Raw genomic sequence first — 22,362 nt, forward strand, 5'->3', positions numbered from 1 at the left:
TGTCTTCGTGCTTATAGCAGTTTCACATAGTGATGTGGGCTAGTGGATTAGTGCACACATCACGTCTGTAATTCATCTCCCTCTGCTGTAGGTTCGAGGCTTACCATCTCCACCTAACTTTTTTATTTTCTTTTTTTGTTTATATTTCAAAAATGTAACGGATTACATCATATATATTGCTAAATAATGTTACACTCAGAAGCGCTTGCAAACTTACAGCATTTTAAGTGGTTTTATGATCTTGTCTGTGTGACAAATCGATCTTATGATTGAAAGTAGCAAAGGCAAGTGACCAAACCCCTACACTACTTCAGGTCAAGATGAAACCTCACAATTTTACCATGGTCTTCTTCCCAGATTCCATACAATGTTTAGTAATTTAGCTATATGTGCTTTTTAGCCTTAACACACTCCTTTTTTTCCACCGTACATCTTTATTCTGCACAATAGCTAAGTGCTTTGCAACTTCACTGCAGTTAACAACGTCATGGGTTCAAATTCCAACAATCACTACACTTGGGATCTCTTTTCACTCTCATTTTTTTCACAGTTTTTTTAAACTATCTTGAATTTGGGGGGGGGGGGGGGGTGTCCTACCCAAATTTCAAGCACATTAATGGAACCAACACAATTTTGATTTTATGAGTGTGGTCCTAGTTTTCTCGAGATGCAATTCTTTACATATTTACCACAATTTCTTGACCAATAAACATAGGTGTCTGATATTGGACTCTCTCCATATTTCAACAACACAGACCCTCATAGTCCAACACTACATTTGCCTCACACCTCAACACAACACTGTCACATCCCTACTCTACATTACAACCCCTCACATCACCAGTACAAGCAGCATGCAAAGTGCAAAACTCCGGCCTTGGCAGCTTAATGGGCCATACACTAATAATTTTTCAAGACTTTTTCCTGTAGACTTAACCAAACCATATAATATGAGGTCAAACCTCAACACTTTCAATTTGTATGCAATCAGGCAGGCCCTTGCACTACATAGAAAATGTAAATCTGAAGGATAAAGTCTTCTCTAAATCTTACAGTGTGTATGGCCCTTTTGTCTGTAGGCACCCACACAAAACAAAAAACACATGTTCAATTCTAAAGTCTTTATTTATTCTAGAATGACAGCATAAGGAGGGATGCAGCAAGATAATATTGTCACTCTCCAGTCCGTGTGCCTTTACAGCACCAGCCCACGATCTTTGCTCCATGGCTACGGGATTCTGATGTCTTCCCCAACTTCATGCAGAGTTCAGAATCCATTCTGCACCTCTACCAGCTCATAGGGGACAGGCATGGCCAGGTTGCTGGTCAGCTTCCAAGCCACTTTGGAAGTTCCAGGGTGTTCATGTTGGTCATCGATGCTGCTTTTGGCCATGTGCCTTACCAAATATCCACTGACCACAAAAGAAGATGAGTGGAGTCCATCAAGGTGGTTTTCTACCACCTACAACCACAAGCAGTACCACTCCTGGAAAAATAAAACAAAGGATAAGACATTTCATTATGAAAATCACATCTTAATGCCTGTTTGCTTCATTCTGAACTTCATTTAATTTCGACATCACGAGTGAAATAACACATTTTATGCCAACTTACACAAACCAGAAATCATTAATGTAAACATTTGAATACACACCTGTGACGCCAGACAGCCCATCACCACAGGCTTCTCATGGTACATGCCATGATTCCAAGATGTTCACGTTCTGGAAAATTAGAACACCATAAGATACTAAGCAGCCGTTCATGTTATCAATAACTACACAGGTGGCATAGACACAAATAAACACCTGCCAGCTCTTCTCAGCCCTTTCCACTATTCACAATACCAACATGTTTATGGTTAGAGGTGCATGTTTTTGCTCAAGTAACACAATTTTACCAATGTTGACTACACTTTATCTACAATGGCAAGTGTCATTGGCAGATGATAATTACCCTCTGTCTCCCTGTGAGTGGCACCTCTGCTAACTAGCAAATTAATACACATGCCCTATCTTGACCGGTTACAGTACTTACATGTAAAGTGGCTAGCAACCAGGGTATTCCGGGTGGCCATACCTGCAGCGGTGCTCCGCCGCCTGGGGGCCGCCGGCTGACGGACCTCTGGCTCCCTCTCCTCCGTCAGCTCCCAAGATTCATCCCGGGCAACGCACATGTTGTGCAACACGCAGCATGCCAGGATGATCTTGGAAGCCTTTGTAGGAGAGTACAGGAGTTCACCCCCAGGCCGGGCCAAGCAGAGAAACCGGGATTTGAGAAGACCTATGGTCAACTCAATGATACTCCGGCTTCTCCGCAAGGCCCTGTTGTAATTCATTTCTGCTCGGCCCTGGGGGTACCTGATTGGAGCCATCAGCCACGTCAGTAACCAGCATCCCCTGAAAAATAAGAAAAATATACATTAGTTCTTCATATCATGTGACTTTAGATGACTCCTCAAAATGGGAGACAATTAGGCATTTTACTAAACAACCTGCTCGTCTGTTTGCAAAAACTCATATGAAACATCTCAACTCTGTCTAACTGCCTAAATCACTAATACAAATGGGAAAAAGGACACACAAAGTGGTGGGTTTCTCTTGCAAGTTCCAACTTGGCCCCTATTTTGTTCCTATTACATTAGCCTATGTATTACTTCTGGAATATATCTGCAACTAGAGTGAGGAAACCAATATTGACTCACTTATGCAAAGTACTTTGGGGATATGGCAATACCATTGGAATCATTTGTAGGTTTTGTTTGGGTGGCTAGAGGACACCATTTACACATTTGTTAACCACCTTCATTTGACTCAAAGACAACTTTGGAAATCTTTCTTTTGTGAGCTGCTAAGCTGCTGATCTGGTTGTGTGTGAACAGCCTGCCAACTCCTAACACATCCATTTTAGGTAGGCTTTGCTTAAATCAGGGTGTACACCAATGTAGCTTATTCCTATGTCTATGTAATCTTACAGTTTATGTTGTTAAGACAAAATACTTTACCAATAAGCCACCCTTCGGGCATTTGGCCACTTTCAAACGCCTCGTACAGAGTACTGGTTCTTAACATACTGGAATCATGGCACGACCCTGGGTGACCAGTGTTGACACTCATGATGCGATGTTTGGCGTCACAAACTAATTGGACGTTCAGGGAGTGGTACTGCTTGCGGTTGCGGTACTCCACTTCGTGGCTCCTTGGTGGCCTAATGGCTATGTGGGTGCCATCGATTGCCCCTAGTATTTGCGGCATGTGTGCCCGCAGGTAGAAACCCAACTTGACTTCATTCCACTCATTTTCATTCTGTGGCCAGTGGATAAAATTGGGCACTATATCGACTATGGCATTAATGACCAACATGAACACCCTCGAAACTGTGGGCTGGCTAATGCCCATGATACTTCCCGAAGTGGCTTGGAAGCTGCCACGCCCTAAAATATACAAAGTGGCCAGCAATCTGGCCATGCCGGGCACCGCATGGCCGCGCTGTGTGTCCGGGTCAATTTTGTCTGCTATGAGCTGGTAGAGGTGGAGAATAGTTCCTCGCTCGAGCCGGAATTTCCTCCTGACATCAGAATCCCGCAGCTTGTCCAAATAGATCCTTGGAGCAAAAATGCGTGGCTGGCGAGGTAAGGGCACACGGACTGGAGGTGCTGCTGGAGGTGGTGCTGCTGGAGGTGCTGCTGCTGCTGCTTCCCCACCTTCTGCTGCCTCCTGTGCTAGGGCCTCCTCAAACAAGGCACCGATGAATGCCAACATTGCACCATCTAATGCGTCTGGGATATCGTCCTCCATTTTGAACGCGCAAATTCGCGAATGCGCATATATATATAGAAACGGCCGCTAATTATCACACCTGTGAGCCAGCTATAAAAGGAGCACATGGCCAATATGGCTGCTGGATGTTATAGATCGATGTTTCTTATGTGCTAGCAAGACCCTGTGACCCACAACGTACATTATCTGGAGGTAAGACAATTGTATCTCTCTCTCCCAAAAAAAAAAAAAAAACAAATTCTCTCTCTCTCTATATATATATATATATATATCTAGATCTGTCTGTTTGTGTGTTCTTGCTCACCGTTATTGTTTACTGAAGGAGAGAATTTGTACTTATCTTGGGTGTGCATAAGTTGTCTATGGTGAATCCCCTCCAACCCACAATAGCTTGGGAACCCCTCAAGTGTCTTTTAATCATTGGCAGTTAGCCCCATGTGCATGTGGTTTTGACATGTGTTTTCTCATGTTTGTTAAAGGTGTGCAGTCTAGATTTGGCATCTAAACCTGCCCCCTTACCTTCCCAGCTTCCAAAGACACCATTTTTGCTTTCCTGATAACTGTAATTTATTATGTACACGTATGTAGGTCATGCGATTTCTCATGTATGTTTAATGTTTGCAGCCTCCTTTTGCCTATAAAGGATTATACCACCCCCCCCTCCACCAAGTCTGTTTGTGCCATTAGGTAAGTGTTTGGAGGGCCTTGTGTGATTTGTGCCCATATGCGTTTTCTTATGTGTTTTTTCCCATTTCTTTGCAGCCTCTTCTGCTCTTTTGCAAATACCACCACCACCATCACCATTACCACCACCACCACCGTGTTTGTGCCATTAGGTAAGTGTTTGGAGGGCCTCGTGTGATTTGTGCCCATATGTGTTTTCTTATGTGTTTTTTCCCATTTCTTTGCAGCCTCTTCTGCTCTTTTGCAAATACCACCACCACCATCACCATCACCACCACCACCGTGTTTGTGCCATTAGGTAAGTGTTTGGAGGGCCTCGTGTGATTTGTGCCCATATGCGTTTTCTTATGTGTTTTTTCCCATTTCTTTGCAGCCTCTTCTGCTCTTTTGCAAATACCACCACCACCATCACCATCACCACCACAGTGTTTGTGCCATTAGGTAAGTGTTTGGAGGGCCTCGTGTGATTTGTGCCCATATGCGTTTTCTTATGTGTTTTTTCCCATTTCTTTGCAGCCTCTTCTGCTTTTTTGCCACTACTACCACCACCACCACCACCGTGTTTGTGCCATTAGGTAAGTGTTTGGAGGGCCTCGTGTGATTTGTGCCCATATGCGTATTCTTATGTGTTTTTTCCCATTTCTTTGCAGCCTCTTCTGCTCTTTGACCACTACCACCACCACCACCACCAAGTCTGTTTGTGCCATTAGGCAAGTGTGTTCTGTAACTGTTCACTAATTATACTGTATATGAAGAGCAATCTGCAAATCATGTTTTTTTCTGTTTTCTCTTTTGTCATTTCAGATTTAGGAGTTTGGGGCTCTTTGCTGCTGCTGGACAGCCAGATTCTCTGCCCACGTCGTGCTCCCATGGCCCCACCCACTGGAAGGCTGAGGAGAAGGGGCAGGGTGGCCAGGGGGGGCAGGGTGGGCAGATCGTCTGGCTCTGGTGTGAGGGAGGCTCCAGCTGTATCCATGAGGGAGTCCACCATCCCCATCCCGGAGGAGGAAGCCGGGGGAGGTGGTAACACACCAAGTGGACAAGTTGGCTCTTCTGACAGTAGTCCTGGAGAGGGTCCGTCCACCAGAGTCAGCTTGTCCACATTATCCCGGCTTCCCCGTTTCACCCACAATCAGTGCTGTGCCCTGGTCCACGCTTATATGGCCAGATATCAGGCGATACATGGGACCAGGGCCGCGGCTCACTCGGTAACAGAGAAGCACAGATTGTGGGATGAAATCCGGGATGCTGTAAATGCACTGGGTGAAGCACCTCACCACCGTGACAGTGTGCGGAAGAAGGTCACCGACATCTGTGCGTCCGTTCGGAGGAAGCTAATTGCATGGGCTGCGGAGGGTCTTTATGACCGACAAGGTCGGCTGGATGAACGTGCACGAAGTTCTCTCTGGGATTATCAATTACCTTTCTTGCAGATCATAGGACCCGATACCATCTTTCCCAGAGAGGACTTAGATTCGGATGCTTTGCACCGAGGTAGGATATTATCTTGGATGTCAATTGTGTGAGTTGTTTTGAAAAGATGAACTACTATCCTATGTGTGACATGAATAGAATTTGATACTTGCCCTTCCAATTGTCCTTTTTTTGTTTTCCCCAACCTGCAATTTGTTCATTTGTAGCACGGATCTCAGCCCCTCCACAGCCCATGCAGCTTGGCGACCCAGACGGACTCACAGGTGTTGACATCAGTGCTGACCCTCCTCCTGGTAGGTCCCATATCATACTGTGCCAAACAATGTAGATGTATATTTTATTCTTTCCAAGATAGCTCATATTGCTATGTCCTTTACAGAAGATCCGCAGCAGGGAACACACCCAGTGCAGCAAGGCCTGGAGGAAGGTGTTGGTATGTCTAGCAAAATAATGTTTTTTTGAATCTTATTAACCCCATTAACACACGTGTTTTTTCTTATGAAAGAGTGTTGCCTTTTAGATGTTTACCCTGCAAAACACCGTTGACAGCATTAATGGGTGCCGTCATTAGTAGGCAGACCAAGCCTTCTTAACCTTTGGGAGGGTTTAGCAAGTGTCCTATGAGCCCAGAAAAGCACTTTTGAATGTTTGGCCTCAATGCTTTCCTTTCCTTTCCTCCATTCCTGAAGCTAGGAAGGCAATCTGGCCATAATCATTACTGCCTAAGGTTATGTACTAAACATGTTTTTATTTTTTTTTATTTTTTCAAAGAACATCAGGCCCCTCTTGACGTAGCAGCTGGAGTTGGATCAGGAGCTGGCGACGATTCTGCATCCAGTGCTGTGGTATGTGATATAAGGGAACAAGGTGCACAAGTAACATTTCAATGGTAGTAATGATTTTGGGCTAGATGTGGCTTACATTGTGTGTGTTAAATTAGTGCTATGACATTCTGACGATGCACCAGCACAACAAGAGTTCTATCTTGAACATCAGGGAATTATGTTATAATTTGGTGTGCCACTAATGTTCCAAAAACATCCAGGACCTTTAAAGTCCGGCCAGTCTTTGATTTTCCAGGTCCAAATTCATGTGTATCGTTTGGTTGGGTTGTCCTGTAGCCGATTGATGGCAAGATTTTAGACAACATACGTAGATGTAGAAAGTCATTGGTGTAGTGACAGATTTACCAAAAGCATAAACAACCTACCACACCAGGGTTAATTGGGAACACCTTCATGTCAAAACTTTTTTTGCCTTTGTCATATTAGTCCTACCAATATAATATGTACCCATTATCAGAAGTGTTGCTAGCTTGGATAATATTACAATGAACAAGTACTTATTAGAAGCTCATCAAACTTTTCAACGTTCTGCTTGGGGTGTTAAGTTGTCAAACTAATCTGAACTATTTAGTCATGATGTTTGATAATGATTTGGTCTATTTCTTCTGCTTTCAGGTAGCCTTCGATGCAGAGGGATTGTCACCTACCCAACCTCGTCCATCTATGCTGGATGTAGCCGAGAGGCTGCTTGATGAGTATCGGATCCAAAATGAGTTAAGGAGGCGTACTCAGCAATCTACTGAGGTAGTACGTCTGCTCGGGCTCATACAGGAATCTGTAGCAACAATGGTACAGGTTCAACAGGATATGCGTAACAGCTTGGTAAGTTTAGCAGACCAGCATCAACGGGATCGGCAAAGTGTTGATACTCAGGTGCTGGCCACACGCCAATGCCTGTTTGGATCTGAAGATTCCCCATTGGCAGAGCCCCCCCAAACATCTCACTCACCTGCCACTGCAGGTTGTGGTAGTGGGAGGGTAATGCCAGTGTTGGCCACTTGTCAGGCAGCTGGGGATGGGACAATTCCTCCTGTAGCCACTCCTAGCACTTCACACTCCGTTCGGACTCCCACACCCCTCAATGAGCAATCCTCCTGCACAACCTCATTGCGCACTGGTTCCACAATGCCCCTTCCATTTGACTACATTCACTCCACACCTTTATCACTTCACTCCTCCCCAGGCCATCCTCCTTTTTTGTCACCAATGCGACATGTCGTTTCCCCCCGCACCGTGGACCACAACAACCAATCAACCACCACTCCCCACACATCTTCACAACCCTTGCACCACCAGCAGCATCAAATAGCCTCGGGCAGCAACTAACAAATTTCATGGTAATGGCACACGTTCCCCAAATTCTTAGGCTGAGCACAGAGCAGATGGGACTATTGGCACAAGATCTTCAGTCTGGGACATTTCCAGGGTTCAACACCCTGCATCAGCAGCAGCCTCATACACAAGATCTGATCCTAATGGGCCACTATACCACAACTCTAAGGCTAACCCCAGAGCAGATGGGACTATTAGCCCACCATTTGATGGCAGGAACCTTTCCAGTGTTCACCACGCTGCTTCAGTCACCACCACCACCACCAACTTAATTTGATATTTTTTTTATTTATTTGTGTTAGTTTTGTTAATGATTGTTACATTGGCCAATGTGTGGGGGCATTTTTTTGTTTAATTTAAGGGTGGCACAATATGATTTATTATAGTGTTTTTTTTGGTCATGCAATTAAATTTTATGCAAAATGATTAGTTTGTGTTTGATCTTTGGTTTTTTATGAGTGTTGATGACCAAGTAATGGCCCTGGTTAATGTAGGCATTTATACACACGTGCTTCTCTATCTCCAAACATATGATTTCATTGAAATTTGGAAAACTCTATGTTCACATAATGACCCAAGAAAAGGTCTCCCTTCAAATGTAGCTTCAAAACAAGTCTCAAGGATAACATAAACCAAAGCCAACATGCTAACAATTACAGACCACACCACTCGACAAAACAAATACAACACAAAAGACATTCGATGTGTACACCAAAAATAAAACTTTGGTAATAAAAGATAAACTCTTTTTAATAACACATGTAGGTGTCTACCAACTTTAGCGTCCAAAAAATATATTATTAAAATATATAATATAAAGAACAAAATTTCAAATGTACCATTTGTGTTGCAACGTGCAATATACCATTTTTGTATTTTTCTTTTTATGTAAAATTTTTTTTATTTTTTTTTTTCAAAACTTATGTTTTTGTTTTTTTTTGTAAACATTATTATTATTTAATTTTTTTGGTTTCCCAAAACAGAGATTTTTTGGAAAAGATTTTTTTTTTTTTTTGGTTTCCCAAAACAGGGATTTTTTGGAAAAGATTTTTTTTTTTTTTGGTTTCCCAAAACAGGGATTTTTTGGAAAAGATTTTTTTTTTTTTGGTTTCCCAAAACAGGGATTTTTTGGAAAAGATTTTTTTTTTTTTTTGGTTTCCCAAAACAGGGATTTTTTGGAAAAGATTTTTTTATTTTTTTGGTTTCCCAAAACAGGGATTTTTTGGAAAAGATTTTTTTTTTGGTTTCCCAAAACAGGGATTTTTTTGGAAAAAGATTTTTTTATTTTTTTTGGTTTCCCAAAACAGGGATTTTTTAGAAAATATTTTTTTTTTTGTTTCCCAAAACAGGGATTTTTTTGGAAAAGATTTTTTTATTTTTTTGGTTTCCCAAAACAGGGATTTTTTTGGAAAAGATTTTATTTTTTTTTTGTTTAACAAATTTTTTTTTTCATTTTTTTTTAAAACAACGACTCAAAGGTGTTACATTTCGCACAAATGGCTGCTTAGGGCCCGGATCCACCCCACACAGCTGCTCCAAATACAGGATTCGGTCTCCACACCAGTTTAAATACTCCAGCATTACCTCGCTGGTGAGGTGGGTGTGCCCTGGGTAGAAAAAGACATGACAATTAGTTTTATGCAAAATGATCCTAACAAGGATTGTAATTAATGTGCCTCAACAAATATGCTTAGGAGTCTATTGGTTGGCTTTTATGAACACTCTGAAGCAAATATGCAAAATTGCTGTTGTAAACCTTGAACTCAAACTTTCAACTCAAATAGTTCAAAAGGTTACATAAGATGGCTTGGAATGTTAGTAGCAGTTCCACCAAAGCTAAGTAAAAGGCTTTTCTGCATGTAAACACAAGCAATCATTTTGAAGAATGTAAGGTGTTTTGGGTTCAATTGGTCAACACGATACATGTGCACACATTTATCTCTATCACCATTGGAATCTGTGGAGCATTCTCTCTCCCTCTTACTGTCTATAGATTGAACCTGACACATAGTAGAGACTCACCCTTTGGAATTATGAGGGACAGTTCTGGGCGGAGTAGATGTGTCTGCTCCCCTGATCTCCTTTCCGCCATCCCAGCTGTGTTAAGAGAGAAGAAAAAGTTTCTCAACAAATGGACTCACGCTAACTGTAGGTTACGCAGTCATGAAAACGCTCTAACACCCACTCATTACCCCTCCACACTTCCCTGAAAGTTTTATTTAGACATTGATACGGTGGTGATGCAGATTTGTACAGTGCAAGCGTCATTCTTCTGGGTGAAGCTTGTAGCGTTAAGGATACGTACTCCCTGCTTTTGTGCTGATTGTGTTTCTCTGATGTTTTTTGTGCCTCAGCCCTGCCTGTTCTAAGTGTTGGAAACATATCATTTTTGGAGGGCTGCGGAAAACTAATCAGGCTAGACTTACACTCTCTAGGTTTTTGGGGATGAGAGAAATAACAATCCTCCTTTTTACATGGCCCCTGTACACACCTCTAGGCACCTCCCTCCTGTTGGTTGACCCCACAGCAGGCAGCTTGCTATGGAGGCACATGAGATGAAGCCAAGCACCCTGTGCCTGTTCAGGCACTAGGCTGTGAGCCAGCCTTGCCCCCCTCCCTTCCAATGGTCTCAATGATTAGGAGTGACAGCATCAGGAGGCAATATTGGCATGCTGTCACCTCAGTTAAGGAGGAGGGGGAGTCTGTTCCAGACAAGTATTTGTGCAAAATTTTAGACAGTCAGAAAATGGTCCCAGTAAGTCTTAGGGGGAATATGCACACCTATCACTTGGAATACTAATGCATAGAATGCATTCACATAAAGAACCTGCTGCCTTTAGAACAACTTGAAGCCTGATCGGGGACATACACAGTTAGCATTTCTCCACTTACTAAGTAAACACATTACTGCAAAAGCACACAACTTACCATCATCACGGTTTTTTTGGCCCCCCGAACAGGATGGGCATGCTGGCTCAGGAGAAACTGCACAAAAAGAACACAAATTGTGAACTGGAATGTGGTACATTACCGAGGAAGAGTATTTATGAAAGATTGATAAACACACATTTTCAGTGTTGACTAAATCAGGACATGAGTAAATTACAATGTCCCCAAAAAATTTACAAGTACAAAGCACACCATTTCCAATGTAGAGAAACTAACACCAATTTAGAATAGGGTGGCTTGAGAAAACTTAAAAAATATTACATGTCCTGTAATGCTCCCCAAAACCACCTTTCAAACATGAAGGTTAAGCAAGAGTGTTTCATGACCAACCTTCCTGTCACATATAGCAAAACTACACTTGCTTTGACTCCAACTTAGATTATCCTAGATACACATCATCCTAGCACACACAATACATGTGAGAATCTAATTTTAGGTACTTACAGACTAGTTCAGGGGAGCCACTAACATCATCTGCCTCCACCCCTGGAGTGGGGGAGGATGGGGGAGACCCTTCATGGGGGGATGGTGTCCCTTCATGGGGGGATGGTGTCGTATCTCCTAGAAACACAAAGACATGGATACAATCCTTGAACAAAAGCTATTTGATAAAGGCACACAGAAAGTAGTCGGGAAACATTGAAGGTAGTAGTTACAGTGGACTGGGTAAGCAGCGGCCCCTCTTCCCCAGTCCTCCACAACAAACATCCTCAATGTCAGCTGCTACAAAAACCCAATGTCAAAATATATATATTACAGCCCTTATATTTCCCAGGAAACATTGAACACACAAACACATGTAGAATACTTACTTCCCATTTGAGGAGAGCCCAGGTCCTCATCAGAGTCTGACCAATTGGCCTCTTCTTGGGCAACAGTGTCTTCCTGGCCCGGATCCAGGCGACTTGGCCCTGCCTGAGGCTCCTCTCTTGCTGAAGTTACATCAACCACAAAAGAAAACAAAACAAACAATCATTCCTCCAAGTTCGACCTAATACACAACACAACAGCACATCCACATTACTTACACTGGGCCTGAGAAGTCTGAGGCTCAAGTTCCTCATCACTGGTTTCTACAAAAATAAACAAAAAAATAAACAACAAAAATAATACATTATATATTATTTATGGACACAAATAGGCAGTAACCTCTCATCATGCTAGCACCATACTCAATGCCCCTACAATTCAGAACATAGAAGTGCACTTACACCAATGAGATGCATTGAGCATGTTTTAAAACAGGAGGGCACCATGTAAATTAAACAGTCGCCTAAGGCCTCGCACCTACAGGGGCCTTGCAGCCAGTGGCGGAGCACCAACATTTCGAAGGGCGCAGTCAGGGAAATCGCCCAAGTCAAAGATTGCTTTCAATCCTCGGATCTAAAATTGGCAGCAGTGTGCTGCAGTCCCTTCACTGCGTCTGCCAGGTGTCTGTTGTCCGCTGACACTTACTCCTCCTTCTCTGACTGGGGATTGGCCGTCTGATCATGTTATCCTAAGATGTTGAAGAATCGGTAGGTGTGTACCTGCACCAGTAGGAAGTTACTGCCTGGTCAACTCACTCTGCTATCATCGGTTGTTGCTCTGGGAGGAGAGCTCCGCCCTGGACCCGGAACATACAGGTAACCAGGCCCAGACTTGATATTTTGCAGGCTGCTCATAGATTTGTGGTGTCTACTATGCAAAGGGGTGAGTAGCCCCAGGGAATTTGGAAGAGTCCGAAAATGGTTGGTGGAGGAGGAGGAGAAGAAGGCCCTGGGTGGCTGGAGGACAAGGAGAGGGCCCCTGGGTGTTTTCTAGAGGAGGAAAGACCCCCTATGACGCCAGAGTCAATTGCCAGGGAAGAGTGTGGAGCTGAGCAAGTCCTGCATATCTGACATGAAAGCCAAACATGGTGGAGATGGAGCCCTCTGCCCTACACAATGACAGCACCCAAGGTGGAAGGTGAGGGGTAGTGGGGCTTTGACATTATAGAGCATATGGACTCTGTCCATTATTGTTCGTTTGGTTTGGAGTTGTCCTTTAGATGTTTAACTCTGTTGTTTTTGCCCCGAGCTGTGAGGGACTGAGGTATGACAGCCCACTATGCTGGGACTTATAGTGCCCTAGAATGTGGAGGACTGAGGAATTCTTAGTCCTTAACAGAGGGCACTACAAGTCTTAGCATAGCAGGCAGTAGTTCCTTAGTCCCCTACAGAGAGCAGTACAAGTCCAAGCAGGTAGTCTTCTGCGTTGGGACTTGTTGTGCCCTTGACTGTGGTGGACTGAGGAAGGGAAGTGTAAGGGGGTCTCTGTAAGCTCAGATGTATGGGGGAGCTTTGGTGACCACAGAGTTCCCTTTTACACCAGAGTCCCCAGCTTTCCCACTCAAATAATGGTTCCCTGAACTCTCCTTACATCAGAGACTTCTCACTTCCCTCTTACAGTGTAGTAAGTCTGGAGACTCCGATGTAAAGGGGGCTCTGTGAAATGTGATTAGAGATTAGACATTTCTACAATGTACATTTTTCTACTTACGATCCACAATTTGTAGCAGCTCAAATGGCTCGCTGCCTCTGAAGGCATAGTTTAATGTGGCAGTCCTCCTCCTCCCCTTCTTCACCAAAAGTACAAAAGGGTGTCGCCCGTCCGCTTTTGCTAGAAGCAGAAGAGAAAAAATAAACATTTAAAAAAATCATGTACATAGTAGTATTAAAGGTTGTGAAGAGACACTTGATGGAGGTAGGAAAGGTAGGAGCGAGAGGGAGGGGAGGGGGGGGGGGGGTTGTTGGTATTTGTGTTGTTGCATACCTAAACACATGTCCACCTACCCACAAAATTATAACCTATCTGGTCACATGTCATGTATATTTTTACTTACCGGAGATTTGCTCCACAGCCTTTTTCAGGAGCCTGGGTGAGCGCCTTTTGGCATCACTCCAGGCCCGCTGAAGATCCACCACTAAAGGCAGGAAGTTAAATCTCCGCAGCAGCCTCATCCGGAGACGACACATCATTTTGTACTTTTGGTGAAGATGCATGTTCACCTTGTCATACCCCCAGAGGAGGAGGAGCTGTGGAAAGAGCAATGTATGTTTGAGTCCAAGTATGTCCAAAAATGTACAGTCTTACAAAAACATGCTAGGTCGTCTTTGAGATTTTGTAGAACAAAGAATCCCATTTCTGGTGATACATATACATCGATGTCCAAATCTACCTCCATGACATAGGTTGGCCCAACTGGTGATTTCCTCTACATGATCTAGACATTTTGACAATTGTCCTTTCATTACACACCCAGGGCCGCCATCAGGGGGGGACAGCCAATACACATGTAGGGGGCCAGAGTGCCTGTAGGGGCCCCGGACCCACCATCCATGAAGTGTGCAGGAGACAGTAGCCAGTGGACACATAAGGCAGGAGAAGCGCCGAAGGATAAATACATAGTAAGCACACTAAACTAGCTGGAAGGCCTGGGACTCAGGAGATGTTAGGAGGAAGGGACTTAAGAGCCTTTCAGCTACTCATTGGCTGAGGAGGTAACAGGAGGCAGGCTGATCCACTTCCTGCTGCCTCCTTAGCCAATGGGTACACAGGGTGCACTGTCCATCACTGCACAGCCTTGTGCTTCCTCTGCTGATGGGATAGAATTCCTCTGCCAAAATAACATGCAGCAGAGATGGAGATAAGAGAGATGTAAATTAAATATTTCCTAATGAAGCTGCTATATTTAGCTAGAATACATGTACAATTCATAGCCCTTGGCATGTTAATTACAGTCACTGTATTTACAACCTTATTGCTGTCCATTTAGCAGGGTGAAAGTAACTTTACACACATGTAGCATAAGTATCAACTTTTGTCACCATGTTAAAAGGACAGCAGTATGGGTAGCATTACAGTGACTGTTATTAGTCCAGGCTCACTAAACTAGCCAATGCTTGGAAAAGGAAGCCATGCAGATTGCTTTTCAGGTCCCTTTTAACATGAGCTGTCTGATTGGGTGTGTCTGTTCATTATGCTGTGCTGAATTACCCTGGATTCACTATTCCTGCAAGAGGAGCACATGGGATGAGGGAGATGTGAATTTAATGTGTCAGAATTATCCACACAATCACACATAATCCTTTTTAAAGTTCCCCAGCAGAATTTGATGGCATAGTGGTGGACAGCAGTGCCATCAGATTCAAGTTATATCTGTAAATTAACAAATCAATGGGATCTGGGGGCGTATTTAACTTGCAATGGACACCCCCATTGAAACACATATGGCAGTGTGAGATGCGTGTGCTGGGAATGTGATCCATTAAGACAAGTGATTATACACTCATGTGTTTCCTTTAGAGGTGATTTGTCCAATGCAATCCTTTGAAGACATGACCAGTCCATATTTTTGTGATCACTGATTCCATCTCAGGTGAACAAATTAGCTGCTGTGTGCAGATCCAGCTTATGATGGCGAGTCTCCGACAAGACAAACGGTGCAGAGCTTGCAGTGTGTATGGATGTATGTAAGGCAATAATTTTTGGCATTATGTATTTAGGGAATATAATGTTTCTAATCTTGCATATATGAAAAGGGGCAATACATTTGTCTTTATCTAGACAGATTCCAAAGCGTTAGAGCAATCTGTCACAGATAATTGTGTTTCATTTTGTGTAAAAGTAGAAACTAATCAAATCTATCTATATACAGGCATACCCCACTTTAAGTACACAATGGGACCAGGGCATGTATGTAAACCGAAAATGTACTTAAAGTGAAGCAATCCCTTTTTTCTTTTCTCAATGCATGAAAATACACCAGCTCCATTGTAAATTTTGGCCACATTGACATGGCCTTGCTCCCAAACCATGTGGGAGCATGTTAAGGGGATCCAGGACTATGACATGATAGATTACCTAGGCAAGCTGGCCAGCCACAAAATGGATATGGTGTAGTCCTGGGTACCCTCTCGTTGCTCCCTAAGTTTGTTATCCCTGTCACTTATGGTTTGTGAGCAGTGTCATGGCAAGCTGAACAAGCTGTGTCCTTACTCACGATTGTATATAAAGTGAGTCTAATTAAAGCAGGGTATGCCTATCTATACCTATATAGAAAGTTCAGAGATGTGAACCTGTTCCCTATTATATACACTAATATATGGTATATAATATATTCAATAATGTATATATATTGTATATAATATATACATAGTATATATATTGTCTCTAATATATATATATATAATATATATATTGTCTATAATATATATTTTTTGTGTGTGTGTATGTATATATATATATATATATATATATATATATATATATATATATATATATATATATATATATATATATATATATATATACTGTGGGAGATTAGCTCACAGGGATCACCTTTCACAGGAACTTAAGGCCAGCACGCAGGTAGTTTCTTTAAAGTCTGGTGGATTGCCAGCTTTATTTCAGCAGAGGTTTGCAAAGATACAAAAAAAACAATAAAATAAATCCTTGCCGTCCAGCACTAAACTAAACAACGGTTATCCTCACTATACAGTGTGGGGCTGGTCCCCATCACCCACAAAAACACATAGTAAAGCAAACCTGTTCTTTTGAAAGTCCACACACAGCTCCTCTCTCAGATTCCCTTCTGAGTCTCAGGCAGGCCAGAGCATTTCTGTGCTCTTTTCCTGTTAATTTAAAGTCCACCTGAGCATGGACTCAGGTAACTCACAATCTCTGGACCGGAACCTAGCCTGTCACAGAGGCTGGAAAAACCCGGGCCGGATTCCGGTTCAGTCTCTCACCACAGAACGTATGCGAGGTGAAATATAGCGATTATCCACTATCTCACCTCGCATACCGTCACATATCCTCCCCCTCTGCTCAAGCGCCGGCGATTGAGCAATAGACCCAATCATACAGTGAATGCGGGAGAGGGCATCCGCATTGTTTTGGAGCTTGCCCGGCCTATGCTCTACTGTAAATTTGAACGGCTGTAGAGCCAGGAACCATCTTGTCACGCGGCCATTTTTCTCCCTGTTGTCACACATCCACTTTAGGGGAGCATGGTCAGTGACCAACTTAAACGACCTCCCCAACAAGTAATACTTCAGGGAGTCCAAAGCCCACTTAACAGCAAGACATTCCTTCTCAACAATAGCATAGTTTTTTTCATGCTTGTTTAGCTTTCGGCTCAGGTATACAACCGGGTGCTCCTCACCACCTCTGATCTGGGATAGTACAGCACCTAGGCCCACCTCGGAGGCGTCAGTCTGTACCACAAACTCCTTTGTGAAGTCCGGAGTCACCAGCACCGGCAGTCCACAAAGGGCCTGCTTTAACCTCTGAAACGCCTCCTCCGCTTCAGGATTCCATTTGACCATGACCGACCCTCTACCCTTCGTTAGGTCAGTCAGAGGGGCGGCAATGGTGGCAAAGTTAGGTATAAACCGCCGGTAATACCCCGTAATGCCTAGGAAGGCCCGAACTTGTTTTTTGTTTACCGGTTGGGGCCACTTTTGAATTGCCTCAATCTTATTGGTCTGAGGCTTGACCAGTCCCCGACCAATAACATACCCAAGGTATTTGGCCTCCTCCAGGCCTATGGCACACTTTTTTGGGTTGGCCGTGAGACCTGCTTCCCTAAGGGAATCTACCACTGCTTGTACTCGGGGCAGATGCGAGTCCCAATTTAGGCTATGGATGACCACATCGTCCAAATAAGCAGCTGCGTATGAGCGATGTGGTCTCAAAGTTTTGTCCATAATTCTCTGGAAGGATGCAGGGGCCCCATGCAGACCAAAAGGCATCCGCTTGTATTGAAACGAGCCCTCAGGAGTGGAAAAGGCAGTCTTCTCTTTGGCTGATTCAGTTAGGGGTATTTGCCAATAGCCTTTCGTTAGATCTAGGGTTGTTATGTAGCGGGCCTGTCCCAACCTGTCCACGAGTTCGTCGACCCGAGGCATCGGGTATGCATCGAACTTGGATACACTGTTGAGTTTCCTAAAATCGTTACAAAACCTGATAGTGCCATCAGGTTTTGGGACCAATACTATGGGACTCGACCACTCACTGTGGGACTCTTCTATTACATCCAACTCTAACATATTTTTTATTTCCTTTGCGACTGCCTCTCGCCTGGCCTCTGGGATTCTATATGGCTTTAAATTTACGCGAACCCCTGGTTCTGTCACTATATCATGCTGGATCACATTGGTCAGGCCAGGTAAGGGGGAGAAAAAGGCTCTATTTTTGTACACAAACCCCCTAACATCATTTTGTTGTGCCACCGACAGGGAATCTGTTATGGGGACGTCAGGTGTCACCGGCACCCGGTCTGCTGGGGCCGGAGATGCAGCCAATAAAGTCTCTCTGTCCTTCCAGGGCTTTAAGAGATTCACATGATAAATTTGTTGTGGTTTCCTTTTCCCTGGTTGGTAGACTTTATAGTTGACCTCTCCTATCCTCTCGATAATTTCAAAGGGACCCTGCCACTTGGCTAGAAACTTACTTTCAACCGTGGGAACCAGTACCAACACTCTGTCCCCGGGGCTGAAAGTACGGACTCTGGCACCCCGATCATAGACCCTCCTCTGGGCCTCCTGCGCTCGCTCCATATGTTCTCGTACCAGTGGCAGGACAGCAGCGATTCTATCTTGCATCAGGGAGATATGCTCTATGACGCTTCTATATGGGGTGGCCTCACCTTCCCATGTTTCTTTGGCAACATCCAGCAGCCCCCTGGGATGTCTACCATACAAGAGCTCAAAGGGAGAATAGCCTGTGGATGCTTGCGGAACCTCTCGTATGGAAAACATAAGATATGGGAGCAAAAAATCCCAATTCCTCCCATCTTTGTCAACCACCTTTTTTAGCATACTTTTCAAGGTTTTATTAAATCTTTCGACCAAACCATCCGTTTGGGGGTGGTAGACAGAGGTACGGAGATGGGAGATTTTATATAATCTACACAGTTCCTTGGTAACCCTGGACATAAATGGGGTGCCCTGATCGGTTAAGATCTCTTTTGGGATTCCCACTTGACTAAACACCTGGACTAACTCCTTGGCGATAGCCTTAGCGGAAGTATTACGCAAGGGTATGGCCTCAGGATAGCGTGTCGCATAGTCTAGGATTACCAGAATATGCTGGTGACCCCGGGCAGACTTCACTACCGGCCCCACCAGGTCCATGCCGATCCTCTCAAAAGGAACCTCGATGATTGGTAGAGGGACCAGGGGACTGCGAAAATGGGGCGATGGTGCCGACATTTGGCATTCAGGGCATGATTCACAGTACCCCCTGACATCTGCATGTAACCCGGGCCAGAAAAATCTTTGGGTGATTCTCTCCCTGGTCTTTTCGATACCAAGATGTCCCCCCATTACATGACCATGGGCAAGGTCTAGGACCAACCTGCGGAAGGGTTTGGGAACCAGCAGCTGTTCAACCTCATCCTCTCCCCGTTTTATCACCTGATACAGTAAATTGTTTTTAATGGCCATGTAGGGAAAAGACACCGCCCAGTGAGGATCTACTGGTTCCCCATCCACCATCTTAGCGTTTTCTCTGGCTCTAAGGAGGGTGACATCTCGTAATTGCTCGGTACAGAAATCCTCTCTCCTGACTTCTAAGTCGGGTACCACATTCTGGCTACTCTCATTGTCAGGTCCAGAAATGTCCTCCTGTTCATTACCCTCTGGCTGGGAGCTAGCTTCCAGGTCCTCCGGCTCCCCAGCCATGACAGGGAAAGGAAGAGGATCTCCAGCTCCCTCGATTCCCCCAACAGGGTTTCCTTCCCTTTGGCAAAAAGGGTCTGGTGAGAGTTCCTGTGCTTCCGGAGCAGGGGGAGCTCTCTCCACCAGCCTCTCCTTGTTCTCCCACAACCTCCAAAAATGGGGGAAATCCCTCCCCACTAAAGCTTCATGAAGTAGCGAAGGCACCACCCCCACTGAATGGGTCACACAGCCCCAAGGGGTATCAACCTCAACCACTGCTGTCTGGTAGTCCCGAGTGTCCCCATGGATGCAAATGACCCCAATAGTGCTGGGGTGTAATTTTGTGGGATTTACACAATCAGTTCTGACTAGGGTCACTACACTTCCAGAGTCTAGCAGGGCTGTGAGCGGCTTTCCATCCACTGCAAGAACACACATTTGCTTTTCAATGCGACTCTGACATGAAGCAGTATATGCGACCTGTGCAAACAAAGATATGCGTCTTTTCCTATAAGCAAAATCGCATTGCATAGGTTCATCATTTATAGGACAGTTTTCAGCAATATGCCCAAATGCATGGCAGCGGAAACACTGTATGTGCTCTATCCCCAGTCCTCTTAGTGGTCCCAAAGACCTTCCTGGCTTCTTTGGCCAGTCTCCAGGCCTAGGACCAACAGTCTCATTAGCGGTAACAACAGTCTTATCTAGTTTCCCCATGCACTTTAACCCTGGAACAGTCTTACCAGAACCGCTGGGCGATCTTGCACCCCTAGACACACTGAAACGGGGCGTAGACGGGTTCCCCAAGTCCTCCGTAGCACTGTACCTCTCCACTAGGTCCACCAATTCTGTTGCAGTTTTGGGGTCCCCCTGTCCGACCCACTTCCTCAGAGCAGCAGGGAGTGCGCGCAGGTACTGGTCCATTACCACACGCTCCACGATCTGGGGGCCCGTCAAGGTCTCTGGTTGCAACCACTTTTTGGTGAGGTGGACCAGGTCAAACATTTGAGAACGGGGTGGCTTGCTGCTGGAATAGGTCCACTGATGCACTCGCTGGGCCCGGACTGCCATGGTGACACCCAAGCGCGCGAGTATCTCCACTTTCAGAGTCTCATAGTCCTGGGCCTTATCTGGGTCCAGGTCAAAATACGCTTTTTGCGATTCTCCTGTCAGAAATGGGGCTAACAGACCCGCCCACTGTTCGTTTGGCCAACCTTCACGGACAGCGACTCTCTCAAAAGTCGCCAGGTATGCTTCCACATCATCGGCCGGTGTCATCTTTTGCAGGTGGTACGAGGCACGTACCAATTTTTGTTCAGCTGGCACAGGAGATGCAACTTCTTTCTTTAACTCCAGCAGAGCCTCTGCAAACTGCCGGTTCATCTCCTGCTGGGCTGCCTGTTGTGCTCCCAGTTGTGCTGCAGTAGCCTCCTGTTGTGCTGCCAGTTGCGCTGCAGTAGCCTCCTGTTGTGCTCTAGCGGCCTCTGCGATTTGGCGGTTTGTTTCTCGCTGAGCTGCATTGGCCTGTAGCAGGGCCTTTAGCATTTCCTCCATCTTTAGAAAGTGCCCGCTGAGTCCACCACGTGTGGGAGATTAGCTCACAGGGATCACCTTTCACAGGAACTTAAGGCCAGCACGCAGGTAGTTTCTTTAAAGTCTGGTGGATTGCCAGCTTTATTTCAGCAGAGGTTTGCAAAGATACAAAAAAAACAACAAAACAATAAAATAAATCCTTGCCGTCCAGCACTAAACTAAACAACGGTTATCCTCACTATACAGTGTGGGGCTGGTCCCCATCACCCACAAAAACACATAGTAAAGCAAACCTGTTCTTTTGAAAGTACACACACAGCTCCTCTCTCAGATTCCCTTCTGAGTCTCAGGCAGGCCAGAGCATTTCTGTGCTCTTTTCCTGTTAATTTAAAGTCCACCTGAGCATGGACTCAGGTAACTCACAATCTCTGGACCGGAACCTAGCCTGTCACAGAGGCTGGAAAAACCCGGGCCGGATTCCGGTTCAGTCTCTCACCACAGAACGTATGCGAGGTGAAATATAGCGATTATCCACTATCTCACCTCGCATACCGTCACAATACATACATATATACATATATATACACACACACACACACACACACATTATATAATTATATACATATATTATATACATATATATATATACACCCAAAAATACATTTATATATATATATATATATATATATATATATATATATATATATGTAGGGAACAGGTTCACATCTAGGAAGTTTCTATAACAGGAAGCTTCTAGATCACGTCTAATAGGCAGAAAGTGCATGCGCAGATCAGCAGACCAAAAGTTAATTGCACACCCGCTAGATAAGCGACCCACCCAGCCCCCCAGCCACCATCCCCCATCTCGCACATTCACCCCCCCTCCTTACCTTACACACAAATGCCACAATTTCGGCAGTAAAGAGTGCAGGAGCCATGATGCACACACTTGCGAGAGGGCCTGGACAATTTCCGGAAACGTGTGCACTCACCAAAAGTTTTGTTTCCGGTTGCATGTATAAATGTGAGAACGCGGTTTTGTATATTAGCGAATTCGCGAACAATAGTCACCATACACAACCATTAAGCATATTTAACTTAAAACAAAAAATACAAATACAT

The 22,362-nt window shown here is 44.6% G+C and overlaps 2 protein-coding genes across 2 annotated transcripts in view; both read right to left on the bottom strand.

Annotated features, from left to right (window-relative positions):
* Window positions 1–22,362, bottom strand: part of LOC309563189 (vomeronasal type-2 receptor 26-like) — a gene marked incomplete at its 3' end in the record, with an annotated part of 305,613 nt that overhangs the window by 93,734 nt on the left and 189,517 nt on the right. The gene's annotated exons all lie outside the window — the stretch shown is intronic.
* Window positions 1,443–21,090, bottom strand: LOC309569179 (zinc finger protein with KRAB and SCAN domains 4-like; the record flags this gene model as incomplete). Its single annotated transcript, XM_082274939.1, has 2 exons — window positions 1,443–1,486; window positions 20,451–21,090. 2 exons carry the CDS (start codon window positions 21,088–21,090, stop codon window positions 1,443–1,445), a joined length of 684 nt encoding a protein of 227 aa, XP_082131065.1.

This window comes from Pelophylax lessonae (genome assembly GCF_965119305.1).
Source record: "Pelophylax lessonae genome assembly, chromosome: 1".
Classification (NCBI taxonomy): domain Eukaryota; kingdom Metazoa; phylum Chordata; class Amphibia; order Anura; family Ranidae; genus Pelophylax; species Pelophylax lessonae.